Source organism: Physella acuta, unplaced genomic scaffold, assembly GCF_028476545.2.
Source record: "Physella acuta isolate Inbredline_101_S28 unplaced genomic scaffold, ASM2847654v3 ptg001659l, whole genome shotgun sequence".
Lineage (NCBI taxonomy): Eukaryota > Metazoa > Mollusca > Gastropoda > Physidae > Physella > Physella acuta.
Genome location: NW_026733172.1, coordinates 33,341 through 53,116, shown reverse-complemented (window position 1 = coordinate 53,116; position 19,776 = coordinate 33,341). Strand labels below are relative to the sequence as shown.

At 37.5% G+C, this 19,776-nt stretch overlaps 2 protein-coding genes across 4 annotated transcripts; both read left to right on the top strand.

Moving 5' to 3' along the window:
- Window positions 1-2,219: 2,219 nt before the first annotated feature.
- On the top strand, window positions 2,220-8,736 carry LOC131929643 (uncharacterized). The gene is made up of 6 exons (XM_059285942.1): window positions 2,220-2,384; window positions 3,178-3,317; window positions 4,423-4,461; window positions 4,934-5,062; window positions 6,065-6,235; window positions 8,622-8,736. Exons 1-6 carry the CDS (start codon window positions 2,367-2,369, stop codon window positions 8,638-8,640), a joined length of 516 nt encoding a protein of 171 aa, XP_059141925.1. The 5' UTR covers window positions 2,220-2,366; the 3' UTR covers window positions 8,641-8,736.
- A 1,304-nt stretch (window positions 8,737-10,040) lies between these two features.
- On the top strand, window positions 10,041-19,336 carry LOC131929644 (uncharacterized). Of its 3 annotated transcripts, XM_059285944.1 has the most exons (7): window positions 10,068-10,126; window positions 10,797-10,814; window positions 12,079-12,221; window positions 12,501-12,545; window positions 17,397-17,525; window positions 17,971-18,132; window positions 19,201-19,336. In XM_059285944.1, the coding sequence occupies exons 1-7, from the start codon at window positions 10,109-10,111 to the stop codon at window positions 19,223-19,225; spliced, it is 540 nt and encodes a 179-aa protein (XP_059141927.1). In that variant the 5' UTR covers window positions 10,068-10,108; the 3' UTR covers window positions 19,226-19,336. The 3 variants fall into 3 exon arrangements, with proteins under 3 accessions (XP_059141928.1, XP_059141926.1, XP_059141927.1); XM_059285945.1 differs by lacking the exon at window positions 10,797-10,814 and having other exon boundaries at window positions 10,041-10,126; XM_059285943.1 differs by lacking the exons at window positions 10,068-10,126; window positions 10,797-10,814 and adding an exon at window positions 10,046-10,064.
- The last annotated feature ends 440 nt before the right edge of the window (window positions 19,337-19,776 follow it).

The following is a 19,776-nucleotide window of genomic DNA, read 5'->3' as shown; positions in this document are numbered from 1 at the left end:
CATAACCACCCCCCGGATATATCCCCTAACATAATCCACCCCCCAGACATATCCCCTAGCATAATCCCTCCTCCCCTCCGAAAATTTCTATAACATAGTCCCTGGAAATATGCCCTAAAATAAACCCTCTTCGGAATTTCCTCTAGCATAACCCCTCCCCCCCCACACACACAAACAAACGTCAGATATCTCTACGATAACCCCATGGAAATATAGCTTAACATCCCCCCCCCCGGATTATCCCTTAACCCCTGAAAATATCCCTTAACATGATCCCATGAAAATACCCCCTAACATACCCCCCCCCCCGCACACACACCGGAAATATCCTCTAACATAACCCCCTAGAAATATCCTCTAACATAAAACCCCTTTCCTCTCCTTTCCCCGGAAATACCCCCCTAACCCCCCCCCCCCCCTCCCACACACACACCGGAGATATCCTCTAACACAACCCCCCCCCCCCAGAAATAGCCCAAGGCCCCACGGACGTGACCCCCTTAATTGATAGACTCTTGATGACTACATACAGCGTTATGTCACTTGACCACAGTCCAAGTATCTGGACCACGGCTAACATGGGCTGTCTTAGACAGGATTTGAAGAAAAAATTTATTAAAAACACGTTTAATTAATAATTAACTTTTTAATGCACTGAACAGAAAATATTTCTTTCTTTAGTAAAAGCACCGAAAAATGTCACTACACCAGGTGAAACGAATTTTTTGCGGTTAGATTGGCATATAGATTGGTGTATAGTTTATAATGCCTCAAAGGCAAGAAATACATCTTACAAAATCTAAGATGACTGCTTACCATAGTGTAATAGTGTAACAATTTGACGGCTAAAACAATGTTACACATCGCAATAAAGGAATAAAAATTTGCTTTAGAAGTGTATAAGTGTTAAACCATTTTAGAGGCAACTTTGTTTTAAATCGAACACGTTATAAAAGTATTAGCAATTATTAGATACTTTAATGGTTAAAAAATAAATAAATGGGTGCTGGTGTAAAGGTATCAATGTAGTTAATGCCCTTCGCCCAGGAACGATAACTGGGGACAGCAACCCACCTAGGGGAGAAAACTCCGCAATAAAACAACTTCTGCCTTTCAGATTGTTTTTGGTTGGCAGGCTTGAACCGGAGTCAACGGCTAGTTGCACGTAACAAGCTGACACGTATTACTTGTGTTGGAAGAAATCCCTTTCAACATTACAATTAGCAACGAAGAAAAAGAACGTTCTTCAAAAACTAAAATCAATCAAATTTGATAACACACACACACACACACCCACACACACCCACACACACACACACACACACACACACACACAAAACACTTGATCTCTAAACAACCCTTTAAAAAGTAAGATAAAAATAGCATTGATTTTAGGACTGGGTCAGAATGAAATGTCAATAGCTGATCAAGTCCCACGTGATCGAAGGTTGATCTCTCGCGTCAACAATTTCAATAAACAAGTCGGGCAGGTCTAGAGGTCCGTAGTTTGACTCACACAATGTTGTTTACACGTGATCAGCCCCTCCCCCTCCCCCCCCCCCATCATTTTGTTTAAATTGTTATCTATATGAATAATAGATAAAGGTTATAAAAAAATTGAACAAGGTATTAGCTGTAAAAACTAAAACTAAACTAAAATAAATAAACCAAAGAAGTTTTAAAACCTTGGGCAACGTCAATTTAAAAACACGAACAGTTAATTAATTAACAGTATCCAATTTTTTTTTTGCTGTATTTGATTACAGGTGCATTTATAGACCAGTAGACTAATCCTATTTTCCTGTATTTTAAAAATTGTTCTCTCTTCTTTGAATACAAAATAAAAATTATAAAATTTCAAAACCAGGTGTGCTTGGCCATTTTAGCAAACAGTTAAATTTGGTACACAGGTGTTTGGTCAATGATTGGGTTAATTTTATTAATATATTTATTTACATTGGTCAATCGTTCATAACAACAAGTTTATTATATATATATATATATATATATATATATATATATATATATATATATATATAATTTATATATATATATAATTTATATATATATATTATTTATATATATATATAATTTATATATATATGCCTGAAATGGGTCAAAATGCCTGAAAGAATCACTTTCTGCCGCTGACGTAAAGAGCAAAACAACAAGACCATTAACGTCAAAATAAAAAGCCCCACAAAATCGACAGAAAGTTGACCTCCAGTTATAACCGACATGATTGAATTTAATCTATTCAAACATTACGCTACCAAGACCATTGCACAGTAACACAGCAAGGTGTATTTAAAGCCTTGCAGTATCCCAAGAGCAAAGCGGACATATGTTAAATAAATCTGCCTGAGATGGATTGTCGAATTTTTGTAAGTACTGGCCAGATTTTTACAACTTTTAATGTCAATTTATGTTGTTTTTTTTCCCAACAGTTTTTGCTATTTAAAAATAATTACATTCGTATATTTATTTTAAAAACTGAAAGCTGTTCACATACTTTTCGCGAATATATTATAAATTAGTGTAAATAATATACTGATATATTTTACATTTGTTTTATAATGATTAAACATGCACATGGGCCTATTATTGAAATATTTTACCATACATTTATACAATTATTTCGGCCAATGCGAGCATTTGTCAAATATCACATACCAATGGCAGGATCCGAAAATTTATTTTAATTGCGGATATATGCCGACCAGTTTGTAAAATGGTCAGGAGCGACTGATCAATAGGGCTTGTAAGTCTCTGCTTTTTTTACTTAAAATTTGAAATCTCGTTAGCCAGGGTCAGGTGAATTCTCAAAGATTATTATCAGTTTGTACGATTTTAAATAACTTAACAATAGCGTAAGTAACTTTTATTTCTTTTTTTTTACCGATTTAATAAACATATTCACAATTGGTTTGAAAAATACTAGCTGGCTAGTATAACAAGAAGCTGGTGACATACTTACAAGCTCTATTGTCGGAATTAGAATATCAGTAACACACACACACACACACATATATATATATATATATATATATATATATATATATATATATATATATATATATATATATATATATATATATATATATAATTTATATATAGTATTTTGTATGGTATTTTGTATGTATGTAGATAATAAAATAATATTTTGGTCTACACCAGGTTGTTCTTGCTGTGTGCGCCACTACGCTGACACTTGGCTGTGTAGAAAACGTGTGTCCCCAGAACAAAAACTCATGCACTGACCTAACTGTTCTCAAAACTGCCGACGTTAGCGAATACGCTCCCTATTTTAATCAGAGGTGAGTACCGACTTCAAATGTACTCTGTATTCGGTCTGTGGCGTGTATACACGTACTAAAATACACAAAGAAACGGATAGAAGACAAATTGCTGAAAGACTCTTGCCCGAATACCGTTTGCTCGAATGGACACTTGCCCGAATGGGACAAATACCCGAAAGCCACTTGCCAAATGCCGTTTTCCCGAATGAACACTTGCCCGAATGGGACAAATACCCGAAAGCCACTTGCCAAATGCCGTTTTCCCGAATGAACACTTGCCCGAATGGGAAAAATAGGCCTACCCGAAAGCTACTCGCATGAAGGCCGTTTGCCCTAATGGACACTTGCCCGAATGGGACAAGTACCCGAAAGCCACTTGCCCGAAGGCCGTTAGCTCCCCTGGTCATATCCGGTCAGCCAACGGTAGCTACGGTCACTCTCTGCTCATTTTCAGGTTGCTAACCGGGCGCCAGGTTGCTTCCCCACCTTTCGGCTCCAGGTCCGACCCATATGGTCGTAGCATATGTTATATAATATGTTCACTAATGATCCTTAATTTATACGAGCCGACCCGCGGCATATCATACGCCGCTATTTAGTTGTTTTATTTTCTACTTTTCAGTAATTCATAATTTGTGAATTCGACAGTACCAATGCTGCCACTGAAAATATTTGCTTTAAAACACTATCAGTAGGTCGTTAAGGACGATACTACCCCCACCCTCCTTTCCTCCAACCCCTACCCCATCCACCCCCCACTCCCGTGAAAGCAGCCTCCTCTTAGTTACCACCCCTACGTTTAAAATCGTTTCAAACTAAATTATCTGTCCCTAATAGCCGTCACTAAACCCGGCTCTACGAATGTAAACATTTAGCGTGAACCACAGCTCACCAGACCATGTAGGGGTGGGGACGTAGGGAGCGCGCTTACAGCTTGTTTTCTAGCGTCTCCCAGAAGAGAATTATATATATATAGATATTTTTTTAAATATTTTAACAAACTGATTGTTTGACGATTTGTTTCCGAAAATAGTCCGAAGTCAAATGACACTGTATGAGTAGGTCTAAAAACTTGAAAATGAAATGTGTTCACCAATCCAAAATATTTTCATTTCCTCGCCAGCTCCATCTTATGTGACCAATCGGTGTGGTTAAAAGTTGAGTAAGTACATTTTAATTAGTAGTTAATTAGTAGTTAATCAAGTCGCTTAAATGTGTAGATTTCTTGAGCAACCAATATCGTTTTATTGAAGAGAACGAGTTTTGTTTCTTACTTTTACATTTTCAGCGCTTTTAGAAACTTTTTATTATTAAATATGTATATATATATATATATATATATATATATATATATATATATATATATATATATATATATATATATATATATATATATATATATATATGTGTGTGTGTGTGTGTGTGTGTATATAAATATACAGATACATGGTATATGTTCTTATACAAACACAAGAGAGCAAATAAATAAAACATGTGAATATAAAGATGTGTGTATACATGTAATGTGTATATGTTTCTCTCTTTTTCTAATGCCCATTGAAATATCCGTTTTATGTACGATTTCTCAACATTTAACGAGTTTTTGTTGTTGTTTTAAATCTTGACCTCCACAGCCCATGTTGCCCAAGGTCCAGGTACTACGACTGTGGTCAAGCGAGGCTGTCCTGCCTGCCCCTATTCTGGTACAGAAACTACGTCTGCCAAGCGGTCAAGCCCACCAAATTAACCTACGTCAAGTGCACGTATGTGAAAACAGGGCTTGTTGTTTTGTATAGGCCTTTGTATCGGTCTTGGTATCGGCCTTTGTGTCGGCCTTAATCGGCTTTTTGTATCGGCCTTTTATATAGGGCTTTGTATCGGCCTGTTGTAGGGGTTCGTGGGTCGTTATTAATTTACTTTACGTACCTAAAATCAAAGGTCAGTGGGGGTGGGGGCGGAGATCAGACTTGAGTGATGATAAGAGTGAGGGTTTACGATACCAGTCCACATTTTTCTATTGAGCTTAAAAATAAAATCATTTTTTTTTAGAATGTGTTAACTTTCATGATGATTATAGTTAAACCATCCGCAAAGTCCAACAGAAGCCAGGCTAAAGAAATGAAAAAATAAAGTTATTGTAGATCTCTGGTTAGTCAGTCCCGAGGGTTACAATTTCATGGAGACAACATAGAATGAAATTTTTTTTTAAAAGGCAGCACTAATAAAATTTACATTTCATCAGTATTTTAAAAAAATCATCTTTGTTCCGATTAGCGATTTACCTATAACGCTTAGTTTAAGCGATATTTAAATCATTTTTATTTTTTATCATTTAGTTTATTCTTCTTTTAATTAATCACTAGTCATCCGACCATCCTTCTAACCATCCTTCTTACCATTTTTCTAACCATCCTTCTAACCATCCTTCTAACCACCCTTCTAACCATCCTAACCATCCTTCTAACCACCCTTCTAACCACCCTTCTTACCATCCTTCTAACCATCCATCCATCTATCCATCCAACCACCCTTCTAAAGACCCTTCTAAAGACCCTTCTTATCATCCTTCTAACCACCCTTCTAACCATCCTTCTAACCATCCTTCTAACCACCCTTCTAAAAACCATCCTAACCACCATTCTAACCATCATTCTAACCATCCTAACCACCATTCTAACCATCCATCCTAACCACCCTTCTAACCATCCTTCTAACCATCCTAACCATCCTCCTAACCATCATTCCAACCATTGTCCCCCATCTAGATGTGACTCCTGTATCCCCAACTGCACCAACAACGGATGGTGCTACCACAGCGCAGGCAAGTGTACCCAGGCATGTGGGGTCAGCACCACCGTGTATTTCAACTGCCTGGTCTTTGGGAACGGCCGGCCTTATTTTATCTCTATCTCGGAACGTTTTTGTCTCCCGACCAGGTGAGGGGAGAATCCCATATTGTGTGTGTGTGTGTTGGGGGGGGGGATAGTTAAAGGGGATGGGGGTGACAGAGGGATCAATGATTTTGTTGTTGTTTTGAGACTCGAGTCGCAGACTTCAGATTTGTTGGCGTTCGCTTCCAGAGATATTTAAATTTTCGCGCGTCATTTATGTTTCAACACTTTTTCTTTAGTGATGGTGTCGTTTATTCTTGTATGGGCGATGCTTGATTGGTCATTAGTAAAATAAGTAAAGTTCTTTTTTCGAACCTGACGGTCCGTGGGGGAAGTAGAGTGGAGTTGATCTGTTTCTGTGAGCTCGGCTTATGAAGGGATAGTGTGGTCAGCACCAGAAGCGTCGCGAGGCGAGACGGGGGTTGCGGACCGCACCGGGTGACACCGATTAGGGGATGACACCAAGACAATAAAAATGCATAAACTATATAGTTGAAAATTGTTTTTGCCTGTTAATTAATGCTAAATTACAGTGAAAAAGTCTTTGAAATACAAATTGACAAATCCCGACAAGGATGGGGAGGTGACACCATGACGTAAACCTGCTAACTATAGAGAAAACAACGCTACACCCGACTGTATTAATTACCTACTATAGATAAACATTGTTACTGTTAACTGTACACACTATAAAGCTATCAACAAAGGGTGACATCAACTGCACAATTTATAGAAGAAAAGATGTTAAGATGTTTAATAGGCAATATATATATATATATACGAGAAAAATGGCCCGTTGAGGAAGGATACACCGGGCGCTAGGCTGATAGTGCTGTCTCTTTTCTCTAAACTAAACCCCCCCAACCCCCCACCACCACACACACCACCCCCACACACACCACCCCCCACCCACACACACACCACCCCCACCCCACACCCCCCAACCCCCCACAAAACATGTATACCGTCCCATTCAACGAAATATAATTATATACTTTTTCCAGTGTCCGCCCCCTCCCCGAAAATTCTACCCCCGCCCCCGAAAATTTCAAGTACCCCCACCCCTCTCCGGGGAGGAAAAAGTCTAAACTAAAACCACCCCACCCCCCACACACACCACCCCCAGCCCCCCACACACACCACCCCCCCCCCCCCACACCCCCCCCCCAAAAAAAAAAACATGTCTACCGTCCCATTCAACGAAATATAATTTATATACTTTTTCCAGTGTCCGCCCCCTCCCCGAAAATTCTACCCCCGCCACCGAAAATTTCAAGTACCCCCACCCCTCTCCGGGGAGGAAAAAGTCTAAATTAAAACCACCCCACCCCCCCCACCCACACACACCCCACCCCCCCCCCCCCCCCCACCCCCCTAAAAAAACATGTCTACCGTCCCATTCAACGAAATATAATTATATACTTTTTCCAGTGTCCGCCCCCTCCCCGAGGGGGGGGGGGGGGGGCTCAGACGTTCTTACGCGGGGGTGGGGCTTCGCCCCTACCCGAAGAATTGTATGAAAGAAACTCTTCACGCAAACCACTTAGATTAGACCAAATTGCCTTTGTATTGAATGTTTACTCGATAATCAATGACGTCATATAAATGTGTGAACTATCCGGCTTGAGATTATTTTCTACTCTGTGCTAAATGTGTCGACGTCATACTTCGTTTTTCGAATTACTATGCATGTTTTTATTTTCCTTGTGTTTTCTCTAGAGCGTTCTTGTCAGACAGATAGATAGATAGATAGATAGATAGATAGATAGATAGATAGATAGATAGATAGATAGATAGATAGACAGACAGCGAAACTATTATTATTAATATATATATATATATATATATATATATATATATAGCCTATACTTTTTTTAGCTGGTGGGGGGGGGGGGGGTGTTTGACACCATGAGGTTCCGCACCGGGTGACACCCGACTTAGCGGCGCCTCTGGTCAGCAGGATGCTCATCCGCATTGAATTTCCCTAACGTAAGTCAGGTACCCATCAGAGCAGGGTGGGACGTTCTACTGGCTTGAACCCGGATCCTAACTCGAAATTTTGCGGGTTAGCAGCCCGTCAGTGACTGGTTTAGTTAATTAATTAATTGTTTTCCTTAAGTTGATTGGCTGTTGGTCAGTGACAGTGGCGCCGCTCACCGCTTTGGACTTTTGAAGAAACTTGGAGGACAATGAAAGAATGTCTCTAATAGACCGAATCCCAGGATTCGAACACGCAACGTGTCTAACAACACGTTTTTTGCGCACCTCCCTCTCCGAATATTAAAAAAAAATGAAAATCCGAGTTTCATCGAATGTGTTTCCATATAACAGTTTTGTTGCTCGTAAATCCTTTTAATTGACTACCTTTTTCGCCTTGCAATAAAATTGACGTTCAATGTTTGTTTTTAATTAAACTTTTTATCATCTTCAGATGTTTCTGTAAGGTGTAGAACCAGATTGGTCAATGTCTAATTAATGACGTCATTACACTCGGCACAGAAAGATCTTTTCAACTCTCTTGAATAAAAATTTCGTTTCGTTTAAAATGTTTGTTTTTTTAAATATTCGTTCATTGGTTGTCTGAACAATATACAACACAGCCAGCTATTTCTCTAACACCTGCTTCAGCAACATCCAGACGGAAAAACCTGATTAAAATTCCTCTGAAATAATCCCCACTAGAAATAACCCCATGGCATAATTCCTCCAGACTTTACAAAGTTGATTTCACAAAGTTGACCTCATAAAGTTGACTTCACAAAGTTGACTTCACAAAGTTACTTCATAAAGTTGACTTCACAAGTCGACTTCGCAAGTCGACTTCACAAAGTTGACTTCACAAAGTTGACTTCAAATATTGACTTCATAAAGTTGACTTTATAAAGTTGATTTCACAAAGTTTACTTCATAAAGTTGACTTCACAAAGTTGATTTTACAAAGTTGACTACAAAAGTTAACTTCATAAGTTTGACTACAAAAGTTACATCACAAAGTTGACTCCACAAAGTTAACTCCACAACTATGATTTCACAAAGTTGACTTCACAAAGTAGACTTCACAAAGATGACTTCACAAATAAGACTGTGTGAATTATCATCCAGTTACGATGCGGTCTTGTTGCGTCTGAATAATAATTTGTCGAGGCTAAGATTTTAAACATGAATTACGCAATAAATAAATTTTGGTAATTAGGGGACTAATTTGTAGACCTTTGATGTCTCGTTATGCCAAAACGCTCTACCATTCGACCACCTTAGAACAGTGGCATAAAAAAAAAGGTTAGGTCCTCTAGAAAGAACACCAAACATACATTTGATGACAAAAAACGTGGGTCGGGCAGATTTATGATTAAAGCGAAAAGCACACAACACACGAATTTTGGAAATTTGATGGTGAACGTACCCACGTTTTTTGTCATCAAATGTATGAACAGTCATCACAAGAACCTGCACAGCTCGAGGAAGCACAAAATCTACGAGCAGTCATTGGTAGATCCCCTAGTCCACAAGAAAAACGTGGTTTTTTAAAAAGTTTTTTTTAAGTATTTTATTCTCAATACTAATCACCGGTTCGTTATCCTGAGACTTAGGACCTAAGTAATACAGTTTGTTAACTCAAAATTCTTATCCCAGCAGTGAGATGGGAGACAATCAATGCATCCAACTTTGAAAGACATTTGATTAACTAACTTAGCGACACCGCGGTAACTGACACATGTGTCCCGGGCGACTGAACGAAAATCTTTAGGGACTTAAGCACTAACCCAGCCATCAATGGCAACTTAGGTTTACATGTGTCAGGTGCCAACACGTCGATAAACATCATCAGCGTGTTGTTATCTCGAGACAACCCAGCTCAAAAAGTTCATATCATGTAAGGGTTTTTTGTAGCTTTATGTTTAGGTAAAGTTGGACGCCATGTTTAGTCATATTGGGGTAAGTTTATAATTTTCAGTTCATTAAATTTTACTCAAATATTTAACACGAGCCGACCCGCGGCGTATCATATGCCACTATTTAGTTGTTTTATTTTCTACTTTTCAGTAATTCATAATTTGTGAATTCGACAGTACCAACGCTGCCACTGAAAATATTTGCTTTAAAACACTATCAGTAGCTCGTTAAGGACGATACCCCCCCCCTCCTTTTCCCAACCCCTACCCCACACCCCCCCCCCGTGAAAGTAAACTCCTTTTAGTTACCTCCCCTAAGTTTAAACTCATTTCAAACTAAATTATCTGCCCCTAATAGCAGTCACTAAACCCGGCTCTACGATTGTAAACATTTAGCGTGAACCACAGCTCACCAGACCATGTAAGGGTGGGGGTTGTAGGGAGCGCGCTTACAGCTTGGTGTTTTCTATCGTCTCCAAGAAGAGAATTATATATACATAGATTGTGTTTTTGTACTTCAACGAACAGAAACAATTTGGGTTAGTTAATTATTAGCAATTGATAAAGTTCTACTAAAAAATTATACACCATGTGAGACTTTATGTACCTCGATGTTAAGGCAAAGTTTGACGCCATGTTTAATCAAACTTAGGTAAGTTTATCATTTTCAATACATTAAATTCAAATATATTGTTTGTGTTTTTGTACTTCAGGTCAGGGAAACGGTTTGTGTAAGTTAATCATTTTCAATGGATTAAAATTCTTTTCAAATATTAATCGTTTATCTCTTACGAGCTGACCCGCACCGTAAGCATACGCCGCTATTTAGTTATTTTGTTTTGGGTGCATTAATCATTTTCAATGGGCTAAAGTCTTCTCAAATATTGCATATTGTGCGTTTTTTTTCTATGTGTATTTAAAAAAAAAAACGTCCATGCCCATACCACGTTTAATCCATTATAAGTTAGTCATTTTCAATTAATTGAATTTGTCAAAATTTTTCCATGCGTTCATGCAGTCACTGCATGCCGCCATGTTTAAGCAAATTACAGTCAGTGATGCACTCCTTTAATCGACTTAGTGTACTAGATATTAAAATAAATTTAACACAGATTTTAAACAGGCTCTACTTTACATGATTACAGAGGCGTAGCGGCGTAGTTACTCATTCATTGCTAACCCGTAAGTCTCGAGTTCGAATCCGGGTTCAAGTCAGTAGACCGTCCCTGAGTCCACCCAACTCTGATGGGTACATAACTCACGTTAGGGAAAGTAAAGGCGGCTGGGCATAGTGCTGACCACACAATCTCTTCATATGCCGAGGTCACAGAAACAGGTGAACTCTACTTCACTTGCCCCATAGACCGTCAGGTTTGAAAGGCAAACTTTTATCCCTTGACAGTTGTAATTATTTCACAAAATCGAAAACAGCTAAGTTAGTCAGGAAAGCAAAGCAATAGGATATTTTTTTTTACTTCGACTATGTATCATTTAGTAATGCTACTCAGAATGAGCTTTTTCATAATTAATTGTTTTACCACGTTTGGCGCCCCCTTAGGGTAGGCGCCAGGGGCACCGCCCTCCCCTGGCTACCCTTCTGCGTGATTAAGATTATAATTCACCTCATGTATATATATATATATACGCATAATACCTTTATACTTACACACATATATAAATACCTGCGCATATATGTACGCACACACACACACACATTTATATATATAATATATATATATATATATATATATATATATATATATATATATATATATATATATATATATATATATATATATATAATATATATATATATATATATATATATATATATATATATATATATATATATATATATATATATATATATATAAAATATATATATATATATAATATATATATATATATATATATATATATATATATATATATATATATATATATATATATATATATATATATATATATAAATATATATATACCATTATATCTCAGGTTTTGATGCTGGGCCTCTTGGTGTTCCCTATGTACTGTAACACTAAAACACCGTGTAAGAGAAAGGAGACATGCCAAAACCCTGAAGAACCCTACACTGATGACGCTTATACCTTCTCCTTCTCCACCTATTTCCCTGATGAGTAAGGGGTTCTTTAATTAGCTAATTACTAGAATAACCTTTTTTATATCTACTGTGAAAAGTACAGCTAAATTTTTGTGTTAAATGAATAGGTTATTGATGATTGTACGAAACTTGAAGAAAACCAAAATATTTCAGTCTCTTTTATAATGGACCATACAAGTTTGAACTTTGTTTAGAGCATGCCAATAATTGCAGCGTTTGAACATTTTGTAAAAGTTAACAATTTCAAGCGTTTACTAAGAACAAACAATTTCATTGTACATTTTACACTCCCCAGCCCTAACATTACCTACTGTCCTGTCAACCCGACCATAAACTACTCGTAAGTATGTACTCACGTTAACACATGTCTGACATTAGTTGATGTTTCAACGCTGAACCTATGCTTTGTCACTGTTTTTACTCTTTCGCATAAAATAAATAAAATATTAAATAAACGCACATAGCTAATCTATCTATATACTACTAAAAGTCAAGTTTGTTTACATGTTTGAATATTTATTTGTTTTTTTGTTTGTTTGTTTGTTTGCCTGATCAAGTATCCTGATATGTTCGGCTCTATCTGGAGAGCTGTAAAATAGTATGTAGGTAGAGAATAATTTTTTAATGCAGACAGACTGTTAATCACAAATTTATTTAAAGACGTTAATTAATTTATTGATTTATTCATAGTTAAATTAACCGTATTTTTTTAAAAATGTTAATACTTTGAATAAACTTTGTGGGGATAGTGACGTCCCTTGATGTGTTTACATTTTTGGTACAATAAAAATGGCGGACCCCATCATAGACTTTGTGGCCCATTCAAAAGTTTCACGCGTTACAAAGCTAATTTTCTGCCGGCTATAACTTAAACAATACGTCCGTTTGCTGTATTTATTACGTTCCAACACTTATATCAATTTTCAACTGTCTTTTTCATTTAGTTTTACGATAAATTTCTCTAGATCTAAAGATCAGCTATCGAAGGAAATTTATGAATCTAGCCTAGATCTAGATCTAGCCTAGATGTAGGTCACTAGATTCAATGTAAATTCTACATCTAGAATCTATTTCAGGCCTTAATTATTTTATATAAATCTTTGTTTGGCTTATTTAAGATAAAATTTAATTTGAAAGTTAGTACTACTAGACTTATTTTTAGATCTAGATCTAGAATCTATACGCGTAAATCAAGTTGCATAAGGAGACACATAGTATAGTATAAAAATTCACTTGTGACGTCACGAGTAAATAGCTAAAATGGTAGCGTAGTCAGCTCTCATGCAGGAGGCACGGGTTCTAGACCAATATGTCAATGAATTTTTTTTTTTCAATTTTTTTTTTTAGATGTGAATGATAACGTTGCCTATCTGAACTTGGCAAGATACAGGGCAGGTGAAGTAGAGTTCATCTGTTTCTTTGTCCTAAGCATATGAAAGGATAGTGTGGTCAGATACATGCTCGGCTGGAATTGTTTTTTAAACGATAAAAACATGTTGTCTGAGACTTGGCAGGACACTGGGCAGGTGAAGTAGAGTTGAGTAGGTCACCTGTGACGTCAGTTTATAAAGGGATAGTCCGAAATCGGTGTTTTCGGTGTTTTTAAAAGATAAAAAACATATATTTGAATGTGGGGTCTGTTTTTTGTGACGATAAGTGACACTGCAGTAGCGTACCGAGGAGGGGGGGGGGGGGGGCGGTAGGGGAGGGGAGGTGGGGAGTGGAGGCGGGGGGGGGGGGGGAAGGGGAGGCGGGGGGTGGGGAGGTGGAGGGGGAAGGGGGGGGGACATATGTTGGGGCGCCAAAATGGTTTGGAAAAATAAATTGATAGGTTGAGGGGGGTTCAAATCGAAAGTTTGAGTGGGGGGGGGGGGGTGCACATCAAAAGTTTGAGGGGGGGGGGGGGTTCAAATCGAAAACTTTGTCCCCGGGCGCCGGAAAGGGTCGCTATGCCTCTGAGTGACAGACGTGATGTTTTTTGATGGATGACCCCCGAAACCCACAGTTATCCAACGGATGACGGGTATTCTAGTATACTACTAAAAGTCAAGTTTGTTTACATGTTTGAATATTTATTTTTTTGTTTGTTTGTTTGCCTGATCGACTATTGTGATATGTTCGACTCTATCTGGAAAGCTGTAAAATAGTATGTAGGTAGAGAATAATTTTTTAATGCAGACAGACTGTTAATCACACATTTATTTAAAGACGTTAGTTAATTTATTGATTTATTCATAGTTAAATTAACCGTATTTTTAAAAAAATGTTAATACTTTGAATAAACTTTGTGGGGATAGTGACGTCCCTTGATGTGTTTACTTTTTGGTTCAATAAAAATGGCGGACTCCATCATAGACTTTGTGGCCCATTCAGAAGTTTAACGCGTTACAAAGCTAATTTCCTGCCGGCTATAACTTAAACAATACGTCCGTTTGCTGTATTTATTACGTTCCAACACTTATATCAATTTTAAACTGTCTTTTTTCATTTAGTTTTACAATAAATTTCTCTAGATCTAAAGATCAGCTGTCGAAGGAAAGTTATTTATAGATCTAGCTAGATCTAGATCTAGAATCTAGGTCAAATCAAATCTAATTTTCTGTCGGTCATAACTTTAACAATACGTCCGTTTGCTGTATTTATTACGTTCCAACATTTATATCAATTTTCAACTGTCTTTTTTCATTTAGTTTTACAATAAATTTCTCTAGATCTACAATCTGTCCAAGAAAGTTATTTATTTATAGATCTAGATCTAGAATCTAGAATCTAAATCTAGGTCAAATCAAAAATTTATTAGTTATAGATCTTAATACAAACCAAAAAAGAAACGAGACTTAAGCAAACCAGTCGTAGATCTAGAATATAGATAATTCTATCTAGATTTAGATAATAATGAGTTTCTATATACTAAAATATTTTAGACCTTTATTATTTTGTATAAATCTTTGTTTCGACTATGCAAATTTTGAAGTGCTGGCTCCAGGGCGTATTTGCGCAGCTTAAGATTCATACGCTGCTTCTATACCGGAATTTTGCTAAATTATAAACGTAAATTCTAAATATAGCTCAGTCGTAGATCTAAAATATAGATAATTCTATCTAGATTTAGATAATAGTGATTTTCTATATACTAAACTATTTTAGACCTTTATTATTTTATATAAATCTTTGTTTGGAATATGGTAATTTTGAAATGCTCGCTCCGGGCCTATCAGCGTAGCTAATGATTAGATCTAGATCTAGCAAGAAAAACTAAACTTAAGACCTAAGCAAGCGAGTCGTAGAATATAGATCTAGATAGAATTATCTAGATCTAGCTAATTTCAGAACTTCTTTATTTTATATAAATCTTTGTTTGGCTAATTTAAGATTAAATTGAATTTGAAAGTTACTACTACTAGCCTAATATCTAGATCTATGCGCGGAGACTCAAAAGTATAGTATAAAAATTCATTTGTGACGTCACGAGTAAATAGCTAAGTTGGTAGCGTAGCCCGCTCTCATGTGGGTGGCACAGGTTCTAGACCAATATGTCAATGATATTTTTTTTCAATTTTTTTTTTAGATGTGAATGATAAAGTTGCCTATCTGAACTTGCCAGGATACAGGGCAGGTGAAGTAGAGTTCATCTGTTTCTTTGTCCTAAGCATATGAAAGGATAGTGTGGTCAGAGACATGCTCGGCTGGAATCGTTTTTTAAACGATAGAAACATGTTGTCTGAGACTTGGCGGGACACTGGGCGGGTGAAGTAGAGTTGAGTAGGTCACATGTGACGTCAGTATATGAAGGGATAGTCCGAAATCGGTGTTTTCGGTGTTTTTAAAAGATAAGAAACATATTTTTGAATGTGGGGTCTGTTTTTTGTGACGATAAGTGACACTGCAGTAGCGTAGCGAGGAGGGGGGGGGGGGGCGGGAGGGGAGGGGGGGAAGGGGGGGGGGGGCGGGGGGACATATGTTGGGGTGCCAAAATGGTTTGGAAAAATAAATTGAAAGGTTGAGGGGGGTTCAAATCGAAAGTTTGAGTGGGGGGGGGGGTGCACATCAAAAGTTTGAGGGGGGGGTTGAAAATCGAAATCTTGGGGGGGGGGGGGGTTAAAATCGAAAAGTTTGTCCCCGGGCGCCGGGAAGGCTCGCTATGCCTCTGAGTGACAGACGTGCTGTTTTTTGATGGATGACCCCCGAAACCCACAGTTATCCAACGGATGACGGGTATTCTAGTATATATTAAATGGTTCAATGTCAAATAATACTTTCGCTTAGATTACTAGAAAAATTGGATTATTTTTTAAAAACAGTAGGGTAAAAAAAACAATTGATTAAAATCTTGTATAATTAAAAAGAAATTCAACTCAAGCTATATAAAATGAATGCAAATTCTGCAAACATTATTGCTAGAATATTATAATTAGCATGGATTGATAAATGCACTGTGGTAGGTAAAACACGGACATTTTAAATACTGCCTTTTGTTTATTTTATGCATAAGTTGGGGTATTGTAGTCGTTTACTAAGTCGCCCCAGCCGACGAATTTAGATTTGTTTATTCTTCGATTGTTTATGCGTATATATCCAAGCTTCAGTAGCTTAGATAATACCGAGAGAGCCACCTAATACAAAGGCTAACGTGTATAAATTCTTTGCTAAATTCCCATCAGCCATCAGTTGAATTTGTTTGTCTTATCTTGGAATACTAGCGTATTTTCATTAGCATTTGTTTAGTTATTGTTTTTCGTTTCATTTCACACACACACACACATATATATATATACATATATACATATATATATATATATATATATATATATATATATATATATATATATATATATATATATATATATATATATATGTATATATATATATATATATATATATATATATATATATATATATATATATATATATATATATATATATATATATATATATATATATGGGCCACCAAAAAATTTCAGCCAGGGGCACCGCTCAGCCTTAATCCGCCCCTGCCCCCAGCATATTTAAAATTGTGTGATTGAATTTTGTATTTTGAATTTCCAATTGGATGTCTTATATAATTATTGTTCAAACTTTATTTTTGAAAATAATTACTTGATCTTTCCCCCTTCCCAACGAAATAAACTATCATCTGAAAATAATTACTTGATCTTTCCCCCTACTCAACGAATTAAACCATCATCAACAGGTACTGCTGCCCAAAACAAAATCGCTATGACTGTACGGTGGAGACGTTCGAATGTCTGATCTACTTCCGGCTGAACGACAACGTCTGTAAAATCTTGGAGCCGGAGAAAGTTATGTACAGGAAATGTTCGTAAGTCCGACGTCATAATTTTTACTTTCTCGTATTTACAAATCTCGAAGTTTAACACCTCACTGAGTCGGGAAAACATAATTTTGCAATCTTGTCCGTATGTCTGTGTGTGTGTGTGTGTGTGTGTCTGTCTGTGTGTAAACATGATAACTTGAGTACCGTTACAGCTAGATTGATGAAATTTCATATATAAGTATTTTATCAAAATCGTAGATCCATATCAACTTTTGAGCGATTTCCGATAACCGGAAGTGGTACTTTTTAAATTTGAATTTTTCAAAAGCCTATAACTTGAGTACTATTTTAGATAGATAAATGAAATTTCACATGTAAGTAAAAGATCTCATTCTCTACCTTCCATTAAATTTTGAGTAATTTCCGTTTTTTTTAAAAATGTAATTCACCGTCCTCTCTTCCCCCCCCCCCCTCCACGCAAAATCAACAGATGCGGCAACTGTGTCCCCTATTGCCCCCAAGGTGAGTGGTGTAAGCTGCAGCCGGGCAGGTGCATGCCTGCCTGTGGGAGGAGCACGACGGTCAACGCCCTGTGTCTGGACGCACGCAGCAATCCGGTTAAACAGACGCTGACGCTGTGTCTCCCCACTCAGTGAGTTCTCTACGTGTGGGTGGAGGGAGAGGATTCAAACATCTCACTCCATTCTTTAGGATTAGAGCAAAAGTCATTAAGGATTAAAGCATATATATATATATATATATATATATATATATATATATATATATATATATATGTGTGTGTGTGTGTGTGTGTTTGTGTGTACGTACGTGTGTGCAATGGCACTTAATGGTGTCACCCCGTCAGAGGCGTAGCGACTCTTCCCGGGGACAAACTTGGGGTCGGCGTGGTCGAGTCGGTAAAGCTCATGGTTGCTAAACCGAAAAGTCTCGAGTTCGAACCCTCGGGTAGATGAGGCTCGTTAGCTGGGGACAGCCACTCTTCTAGGAGAGACAACTCCAAAATTAAACAACTGCTGCCTTGTAGTTTGTTCTTGGTTGGACAAAGGCTATGGAAGCAAATCCAAAAAGAAAAGCAGGCTGAAATCGGAGTCAATGGCCTCAATGGCGCATAACCAGTTGACACGTAACGCTTAATTGTGTTGGAGGCGTGGTCGAATCGGCAGAAAGCTCATGGTTGATAAATTTGAAAAAAAAAAGTCTCGAATTCAAACGCACTGGCAGATAATTCTCGATCCCCTTCAACACTAATAATTAAGAACGAAGAAGAAGGGGACAAACTTTCAATTTTCGATTTGCACCCCCCCCCCCTTCAAACTTTCGATTTGCACCCCCCTCTCCTCAAATTTTTCTCTCTATATTTTACTATTTTTTGCCTTGGCGTCACCCTCCTAAATGGTGTCACCCGGGGCGGTCCGCACCCCCGCCCCCCTCGCTACGCCTCTGCGTGTGTGTGTATGTGTGTGCGTGCGTCTGTGTACATGCGGGCTTGCGTTTGTATGTGAGTGTGTGCGTGAGTTTGTGCGTGCGTGCGTGTATGTGCATGTATGTGTGTACGTGCGTGTGTGTTTGTGAGTGTTTATCTGTTCGTGCGTGTGTGTGTGAGTGTTTGTGTGACTATATGCATTTCGAAACGAACATTATAAAACCATCTGAACAAAACAAAAATAAGAAAGCGTTCCCCATGTCCCTCCATCAACAGATGCCACTGTGTACCAAGAGCGTAAGAACCGCTGGGCTGTCGTCTGGACCTCATCTGATGCTGGTGTTAGCTCCACATCACCAGAAAAAGAAATATTAGAGCTTGAAATTTACAAATACATTCGATTTTAAACTTGCTAATTTTGTTTTTATTACTTTTTTTTTAATTTAAAAAATAATTTAGACTTAAAACCATCCGAATAAAATTTACTGGCATTGGAAGGGGGATGTTGCCTAGTATCAGGACTACCCCCCCCCCCCCCCCCCCAAATGGCCCTGCTAAAACTACTAAAATACTAAAATATTAACACAATAAAATACAAAACTACTAAACTACTAAAATGCTATGCTACTTAGCTACTATAATACCAAAATACTAACTACTAAACTTCAAAAATACCAAACTTCTAAAACACTAAAACGCTAAAATATTAAAATTCTAAACTACTAAAATATTAAGCTACTGCGCCGGACTTTTCCCAAATTAATAGCTTGAGAAGCATCAAAAGCATCAATTGGCCTCAACACCATCTCCAATGCTAGACTACTAGGAGAGATGGAAATGAAAGTAGTTTGC

What these genes read in the sequence shown, in the direction of transcription:
- LOC131929643 (XM_059285942.1), top strand. An exon ending in GCTCCCTATTTTAATCAGAG is followed by an intron (nt 3,318 to 4,422) that starts GTGAGTACCGAC and finishes TTTCCTCGCCAG; the next exon opens with CTCCATCTTATGTGACCAAT. An exon ending in TCGGTGTGGTTAAAAGTTGA is followed by an intron (nt 4,462 to 4,933) that starts GTAAGTACATTT and finishes TGACCTCCACAG; the next exon opens with CCCATGTTGCCCAAGGTCCA.
- LOC131929644 (XM_059285944.1), top strand. An exon ending in AACCCGACCATAAACTACTC is followed by an intron (nt 12,546 to 17,396) that starts GTAAGTATGTAC and finishes CATCATCAACAG; the next exon opens with GTACTGCTGCCCAAAACAAA. An exon ending in GTTATGTACAGGAAATGTTC is followed by an intron (nt 17,526 to 17,970) that starts GTAAGTCCGACG and finishes CAAAATCAACAG; the next exon opens with ATGCGGCAACTGTGTCCCCT.